Genomic DNA, 8,430 nt, shown 5'->3' with positions numbered 1-8,430 from the left:
TTACTTTGCATTAACAGCATGAAATACCATACACATTATTTTATGGCAGATGCTATTAGCATCCAGGTGTCAGAAACCAAAAATGCAATTTGCACCCGACCCTGGCACACAATAGATACTGTATGTGTATATATAACCTTCTGTAGGATATGTATATTTTTCCTAAACCTAACCAAGAAGTGTTGTTGCCTAAGCCTAAACAGGTGAAAAGTCCTGATGCATCCACCGCTCCTCCTCCTCCTCCTACTACTACTACTACTACTACTACTACTACTACATCAGAAGGGGCTTTATGGCAAAAAGCCTTTTGGATTGCTTACTATTGCTAAATTAAGTAGAATATTCATATATATTCATATACATATACTTGGGCTGGGGGGTTCAAGTCATGTTAGGAACTGACCACAGTGATGAAATTAATTAGTCTGGAGGTTTAGTTTAGGTTTAAAACAATCCATTGATTTGGTAAACTTGTTAGCAAACAGCAGTTTCAGGCATTTACATTCAGAAGTTATTAGGAAACATAATAATTCTTGCCACTGGTGAATTTAAATCAAATACTTGGTCAATTTGGTCACTAACAACTGTTTACGGGAAATATCTGGCTAATTAGCAGTTATATGTTGACTTTATTGATCCAAAGCTTGTCAATATCTATGTCTGTCTCCTGTTTGGTGCTGAGCAGGCACTGAGCTGTGGGAATTTAGAACTAATTTATTGAAAATTGTGAACAAAAATCTGGCTATGACAGCGGTGACAGTGAAACAAACAGTAAAGTTGTGAGCCAAACAGCTTAACGATGAGCTAAAACTCTATCAAGCTCTGTAAAGATGAGTGAAGCTGCAGATAGGGGTGACAATTCACTGTAAGTTTATCACTACGACAGACCTCTTTTAACGTTCTCACATTTATACCAAATTGTCACTTGATACATTGTTAATTTAAAATGATATTGACATTTATTTTAACATTTAATGGTAATTTGTAGTTGAGAAAACACTGACGTGACTTCTGCAGAATCATCGTCAGCCCACGCCCATTCAGTGAAAGTGTTTATTCATGCACAGTCACTTTCAGTCACTATTTAAACATTGTTTGTAACAGATGATGGAAGTAGGAGTGAACAAGGAGTGGAGGAGTGCAGAGAAGTGACATCATCCCCCTAAATTTAATAGATTCAATCTGGCGGCGATTCCCCTAAGCGTATGCTACCCAAGTCCCTCCGCTCTCCTGTGAAAGAAACCCTATGCTATAGTCAAATTCTTTAGTCGTTCCTCATCCCTTACTCATGCACAATAATAGATGGCCCTTTAGTTGGAAAGTTCACCGCTGCAAAAGCACATCAGGAAACTGAGGATCTCAAGAGTGTGAGCTTTTGTGGCCTCCCCTGTTGATTCTGGCTTAGAAACGAGAGATCACGGCGAGGGCATGGCGTGTTTGATGATTAGGGCTGATGATGAATAATGAAGAGGACTGTAGAGGGAACGAGAGAAGACTGGATCTTCTGTGGCTTCCTCGCTCCCTGACATCATATTTGGCCATAGAAAGTCGGTCTTATGGTCACTCTGGCAAATATTTCCACTCTTTTTCCACAGTTGAGCATTTTTGCCTGGTTTGTTTTCCACAGGTCTCTGTTAGCCCACTTGATGTCTGTGTAAAAACAGGCAGGGAAAGAGAGGGAGAGCAGAAAGGAAAATGAGACATCCATTCACTTTTGGTGTAAGAATGCCATCAGTCAGATAAGGAAAATTCCCAAATTGTTAGATATTTTGCAACCCGGTATGACTCGCTAACAGATTGGAAGTTACCAGACACAAAAGATGTACCAATAACAAGAACACAGATGTTGGGCGTACGAATCCGACATTAGGACACGTGAAAGGAAGTGACACATCCAAGACAATATGAGTAGAAATATGCCTCCGCCTCTTTCCACAGTTTACCAAAAGCATCAGAGGAACAGCAGACGCCTTCTTCTTGGCCAAGCCTTGCCGCCCCCAGTCCAAACAGTCGGCTTCCTTTGCTCTGAGATGCTGACTGATGTGGTGGGCTCTGCTCGGATCGCGGCCGTGTCCCCGGCTCCTGAGCATATTTCAAATGACCTCACAGCATGACCATTCTGAGCTCTTTCCCACACTGCGACTCTCCCTTTAGGATTGGGTTTTGCTCGCCAGTTAAGATCTGGATTATTGTATCAACATTTGGTTTTAATTTGTTGAGAGAGGGCGGATTTTGTCAAAGAAGTGCAATGTAAGCAGCCCCCTGTGTACTTTACCCACTACAAACTCCAAAAGGGGCTCAGGAATGGTCCATACATCCCCTAAATTACAGACTTGCAAAGCCAGGAATACTCTCAAAAGAAAGGCCCAGCAAGAAAGGAAAAAGAGGGTCTCATTGCGGGAACTGGTGGGTGCTGTGGCAGTCACCCACATCCTCTGACTCCCACCTCCCCTGCCCTGGTGCCTGCACAGATCCCACATGATCTGACCAACACGTAGGATTTTGACCATCCATACAACGCTGCATGTCCGCCCCCCGTCCTCTCAACCCTCTGTGTTGGGATGTAACCTAGCCACGGCTCAGGGGTAATTCCCATAATTTTCCGTTCATAAGTGCACAACTATTCCTATTTTATTTGTGAAAATGTGAGACAATGAATCAGCTTCAGCAAATTCACCTCAGGGTCAAAAGGAAACGATCTGGTTAAAAAACAACACAATCACAACATAGAATCTGAGGTCAGATGGTCCGACCGGCCACTCAGTATGGTGTGGCAACATCACAGTAAGTCACTGTGAGTCGGCTGGTAGCGTCTGCGGAGCAACATCAGTGTTTTAATTTGGTTTCAGTAGAAATGGTGACTGCCCTGAGAAACTAATTAGTGCTCTCACCGGAACTTTCACTTTTACGTAACAGAGCCATCAGTTAAACTTACTATTGTACAGTCATTTCCTCTACAATGCTACCAGGGAATGACTTGGATGCTGATGACCAATTTAAACCACAGAGCAAACAAAAAGAGTAAACAAAAAGTTTGCAGTCGATCAAGCCAGAAGACCTTTGTTATTGATCTTAGTTAAAGCAGCAGTAATCATTTTTTTATTTGGGGTATGTATATATGTATATATATGTATATATACACACAAAAAAAGAAATGTCCTCATATATTTATATCAAAATCCAATCATCTTTTCTTCCTGTATAACAAAATTTGAAACGTGTTAACGTAAGCTATTACCAATTTCCACCAATAAAATCATGACATCCATCTGTCAATCAATCTGCAACTTTTAGCAAAAAGGGAGATGTGTGTGGAGTCGGACATTATAAGCCTGCCCACTTTTTAGTGATCCGATCAAAAGCAAAGGATTTGATAAATATATCACTTTTGTAACTGAAATATTTAGTTTTAATTGGGCAAAACCTCAAAGTACAGAAGCTAAAGACGCTCTAACTTCCATTTCACTTGGACTTTAAACTCTGTTTGGCTCTCCACCAGCTCGAGAGGGATATACAAGGCTCTTTAGCTGCTTCATGATCCACTACGTTCACCAGCTAGTTGCTAACTTTGTGTGTCTGTGATTTAGTGCTGGAAAGGCAGCGTGTAATTGATCTATCAGTGCTTTTTGTTGCCGAAAAACAGCTGCCTGCTGCTGCCGAAAGAGGCGGATGAGAGTAAATTTGCAGGCCTTAAAATAAAAACGACTAATTAAATATGCTAAAACGCTTTGGTTATACGAGGGGAACTGCAGAGTTTGGTAGTTATTCTTTGTGGGTTCATCACTATTCATTTCACATTACATGTAATCATTTGATCCATCGTAGACTTGAAAATAAGTATCAGTGCTGATTTAAGATCAAATACATAATGCTGAATTCCACTGAAATTGCACAACAATGTAAAATGACAATTTCATTGTGTGTGATCACAATGAACTTCATGTTTTCAAACATAAAGGGAACATTTTGGGAGAGCATTGGAGTTCAAGCTGGTAGATTAAATAAATAATTGTTTATAGAACCTCCTAAATTGAATCGAAAAAAAGTCAGGAAAACCAAACAAACAGAGCATTTCATAACCTGTGGGAGGCAATGATTTGTGGGATAAAATTACACAATAATGAAAATACAGCCGGATGTCAATTGCAGCAAAACAAGTGATGACATAGCTGAACTTCCCCTCTCCCCCGAGGGGGAGACACATTACATTGTGAATGTAACCTGGCATGAGAGTACTTGTGAGTGAATCAGCCTTGCTTTGCAGCACTCTCTCCTGCGTCTGACCAAACCAATGCTATGAGTTTGAACAGCCCTGAACCATGAGTGCATGTGGAGGAGTCATCTTTGAATATACACTGATAACGTAATGAACACCCGCAGCATATGATCACAAATTTTCTTTTTTATCATGTCATGCTTTGGTGCGCCCACAATCAGTTACACTTCTCAGAAACCCATGAGTCACAAGCGTTAGCCTGTTACATGTGGCTGTTTAACCCACCTGTCTCTGCATGTCGGCCTGCATGTTGTCAAGTGCGGGCACTCGAAAACAGTCTGGAAACAAAATTTCTCGGGAAGATTCCATGATTCATAAAGAATTCAACATTCAACTGAGACTCCAGGATATCTGGTTATTTGGTATATAACACTTTTTAAAGATTTTTTTTTTTACACAATCAAAATATAGCATGTTAGGGCTCTTTTCAGGTGTTAAGGGGATTTTATTAAAATTGGTAACAGCCAGGTTAGCTGTTTCCTCCTGTTTTCAGTCTTTGTCTTAGCCAATTGACTGCTGATTAACCTTATATTTAACAGACAAACATTAAAGTTATATTGATCTTATCATCTAAATGTCCATCAGAGACAAAAGCGTACTTCCCAAACTGTTCAACTATTCCTTTGAACTTGTATTTCAATGACATTTAGCAGAAATACTGTAAGTTCCAAACTGTAATGCACTTTATTTCCGTTTTCTCCTGCACAAATACATCAAATTGCTCCCTGACAGAGCTCCATTTCACTACTCACAGTAAACTGAAGTATTGATAAATGCATATGAACTCCTCCCCTGCAGTGAACTTTCTAGCAGCAAAATGGCAGATATAGATAAAGCTCAGGAGAGAGCACACACACACACAGAGGAGAAAATGTCAATATGTGCAGCAAAGTGAAGCTATAAAATCTGTCTGATGAGTAATTTAACTTGGCCCTATTTACTATTGTCATTTTGTGTGTCTCACATCTGGATGAACCGGAAGTTGGGATTTATATGTTCTGTTTGCTTTTGTGAAGAACAGACACACTCAGAAAAGGATCTAGATATCACTTTTTTTATTTGCTGTTAAACAAAAAGCAGGAAATTATACTTGATGTGTAATAAATCACAGCCAGATTACACAATTGTAGCTAATCAATGAAGATTTATGAAAAAATAAAATCACACAGATGATATTGTAGCATCATTTGCAACCTGTTGAATAATGCACAGGCAAATTGATCAGAATATTGAATATTGAGCCTGGCCCTGCTTTTGGATCAGACATACTCCGGTCTCACTACAAAGCGGTAGGTTTGCTGGTCATCAGGACAGGAATAGGGTGAAAACTGGGTCCCATTCACCGCCATGTTGGCCATGTTGCCCTTGAAGTCCTGAACCTGAAAGATGTACTTGCCTTGGCACATCAGCAGGAGACGATTACGAAAGAGGATGTTGCTCCATTCAGTGAGACTGTTTTGTGGCGCCAGCCTTGCTGAAGGGAACGACTCGCATCTCACGCCTCGGTTTGAACATTCATATTGGCTCTTGAAGACATTTGCCTCCCAGCGAATCATTTTGCTCTTAAAGATCAAGCTGTTGTGGACAGGTGTGTTGAAATACATGGTGCTAGGATTTTGTTGATTGTATTGATCGTAACGCTGGTTATAGAAATTGCGGGTTTGCTGGCGATCTATAGCAGTGCTCCATGGCTCAGCGGTGTAGATCCTTGGTCGGATATCATCATCTTCTCTGTCGAACTTTTTGTTGGACGTCAGTTTGCTGAAGAGCAGAACATTAAACTGTAAGGCTCTCAAAATGTTTTTGCGATATAGATTCTCATGAGTGCTGTAGAGAGAAGAGTTGGACTCCAGGTCATACAGTGCCTCAGCTGGGATCATAGGGAAACGAATGCGACTCAACAGATCCACCTGGGTTTCTAAACTGATCGATTTGCCCTTCTCTGCGATCCAGCCCTCCACGGTCTGAAGCAGAAAATATTCATCCGACACCACCAGGTCTGAGCGCAGTAGAAGGGATCCGAGAAGCTCAACGGAGAGTTGGGTCCAAGCAGGGGACATGGTCAGATTTTGGTAGTTCCAGGCCAGATACTGAATACAGGTCTCTTGGAGGACAAAGTCCTCAGTCTCCACTGCATATTCGTGAAGGGACACCTGCGTTTGGAAGGAGGCGTCCTCTGGGATGAATTTAGTGAACAGCCGGCCTGTTTCCTCCATCAGCTGCTTCACTCCAAACTTATAAGCCATCCAGTGGAGACACTTCACAGAGGAGAGGGTCACATCCACCTGGCGGGTGTAAATGTACCTAATGAGATAGTAGGGTATGTGTTAGATTTTTCGAGATGGTTTTAAGTGATTGTGCTTTCTATTTACATGCTTACAAAACACGTGGGTGATATTCATAGGAATCCTGTATCTTAAATCAGTTCTAGTCATCATAGCAGTTTCATTTTACCTGATGAAGGAGGAGAAATGGGGTTCGCAAGACTGGTCGACATCAACCGTGATGCCGGTGGTCTCCTCTGAGGCATTGAAGAGTGGGAATTGTGAGAGGATCAATTTGTGCGCGCAAATCGTCAACCCCACCTCCTCCTGGGTCTCGTTTTCCTGTGTGTTTCCAGTCACACTCCGGACTGAGATCAAGAAGTCACAGCTGTTCCCGCTGTCAAAGATCTGGCCGCGCTCATCAGACAGTGAGATGCTGTGGTCCAGCGAGTATGCAGAATTTCTGCCGGTCACATTTGAGCCTGGAACCACAAAGGATTAGGATGAAAATTTGATTGAGCACAAAGGCCCCAAAGAGAGTTAAGATACGTACTGCCTGTTTCACAAATAACTCCGACGTCCTCTTTGTGGGTGCAGTCAGTTTTTCCCCAGCTTCCGAAACCACATGCAGAAAGATAGTTCTCTGTGCCTTTACATGTCAGATCATCCAGCCAAATAGGTCCGGACACTGTGAAGACAAATGAAAAAGAAGCACGTTTGTTATGGCAGTAACACATTAAACAGTGACCTTTTTGATGGCTTATTTTGTGGCGTTGGTATCAAATCACAGCTCCACACTCATCACGATAATGTCACTGCCCTCTGGTGGGGGATAAATGGAAGTAGAAGGCACCTTTTCCGTAGTCCTTCCCAATGACAACAGAGACGGCTCCGAGGAAGCGGAGCTGGCGACAAACCACCTGGGCCTCAGCCAGGTCCCAGTCGTCGTCACACACCGTTCCCCAACTCCCTCCATGGTAGATTTCCACACGGCCATCGGCACCATCGGCACCATCGCCGCCAAACAGCCTCACATTACCTTCCTGCGGCACAGGGTTTCTCTGTCTACCTGTATGCAAACACATGCTCGGGATATTAACCAAGGACCTGACAGAATAGAGGTCATATAAACATTTGGATAATCTACAGTCTGTTGAGTGAGCATGGCGTGAATATATATATGCAAAAAAGCACAAACCATAATAGGCATTGCATGGATTAGAGTTCTACAATGAAAACTAGTATATTATAGAGACTGTATCCATTCCATAACATTTATTTCAGTGTAAAAGTGTACATTTTATATTAGTTCTCACACAAATGAGACATGCTTCGGATGACTCACCAAACATCACTGCACTTCCAGAGACATGGGGAAGTAGCAGAAGCCACAGAGGGAATAAGTTTCGATGTCCGAGCATTTTCAACCACCAATGTAGGAGTCTGATGCAGACAGACGACGACAAAGAAGTGACAATGTGAGAAATATGCACTTTACTTTACAGTTTAAGATTATGCCTTCAAAGATGTTTGAAAAGCAACAATAGTAGAACTGTAATTTAGTTTTTGGTCTTTTTGCACAAAAATCAATTCATTCATTAAGATGGAATGCAAGTTATTTTTACTGACTAAAATAAATATGTGCAATAAAAGCAAAAGGTCAAACATATAAGACAGAAATGTGCTAAATCCTTACATATAATGAAACCACATTACCTTATCTCCTCTGGTAACAAAGGGATGTCGTCCAAAGATGTGCTTCTCTCTTCTGAAGACTGTGACACAAATCTCACTCCTTTTAACAGCTAAAAACAGGGTTCACTTCTCCATTCCTGCTGCTTTCCCCAAGTTTCATTTCACACTAAAGTAGAAAATCAGGGTGTTGCAAAA

The 8,430-nt window shown here is 41.6% G+C and overlaps 1 protein-coding gene across 1 annotated transcript; it reads right to left on the bottom strand.

Annotated features, from left to right (window-relative positions):
* Positions 1-5,316: 5,316 nt before the first annotated feature.
* On the bottom strand, positions 5,317-8,357 carry LOC129098709 (galectin-3-binding protein A-like). The gene is made up of 6 exons (XM_054607794.1): positions 8,257-8,357; positions 7,886-7,983; positions 7,394-7,609; positions 7,094-7,228; positions 6,731-7,022; positions 5,317-6,580 (listed from the first exon to the last, which is right to left on the bottom strand). The coding sequence occupies exons 2-6, from the start codon at positions 7,959-7,961 to the stop codon at positions 5,536-5,538; spliced, it is 1,764 nt and encodes a 587-aa protein (XP_054463769.1). The 5' UTR covers positions 7,962-7,983; positions 8,257-8,357; the 3' UTR covers positions 5,317-5,535.
* Between the last annotated feature and the right edge of the window lie 73 nt (positions 8,358-8,430).

Source organism: Anoplopoma fimbria, chromosome 11, assembly GCF_027596085.1.
Source record: "Anoplopoma fimbria isolate UVic2021 breed Golden Eagle Sablefish chromosome 11, Afim_UVic_2022, whole genome shotgun sequence".
NCBI classification, from domain to species: Eukaryota; Metazoa; Chordata; class Actinopteri; order Perciformes; family Anoplopomatidae; genus Anoplopoma; species Anoplopoma fimbria.
This window is presented reverse-complemented; position numbering and strand designations above follow the sequence as displayed.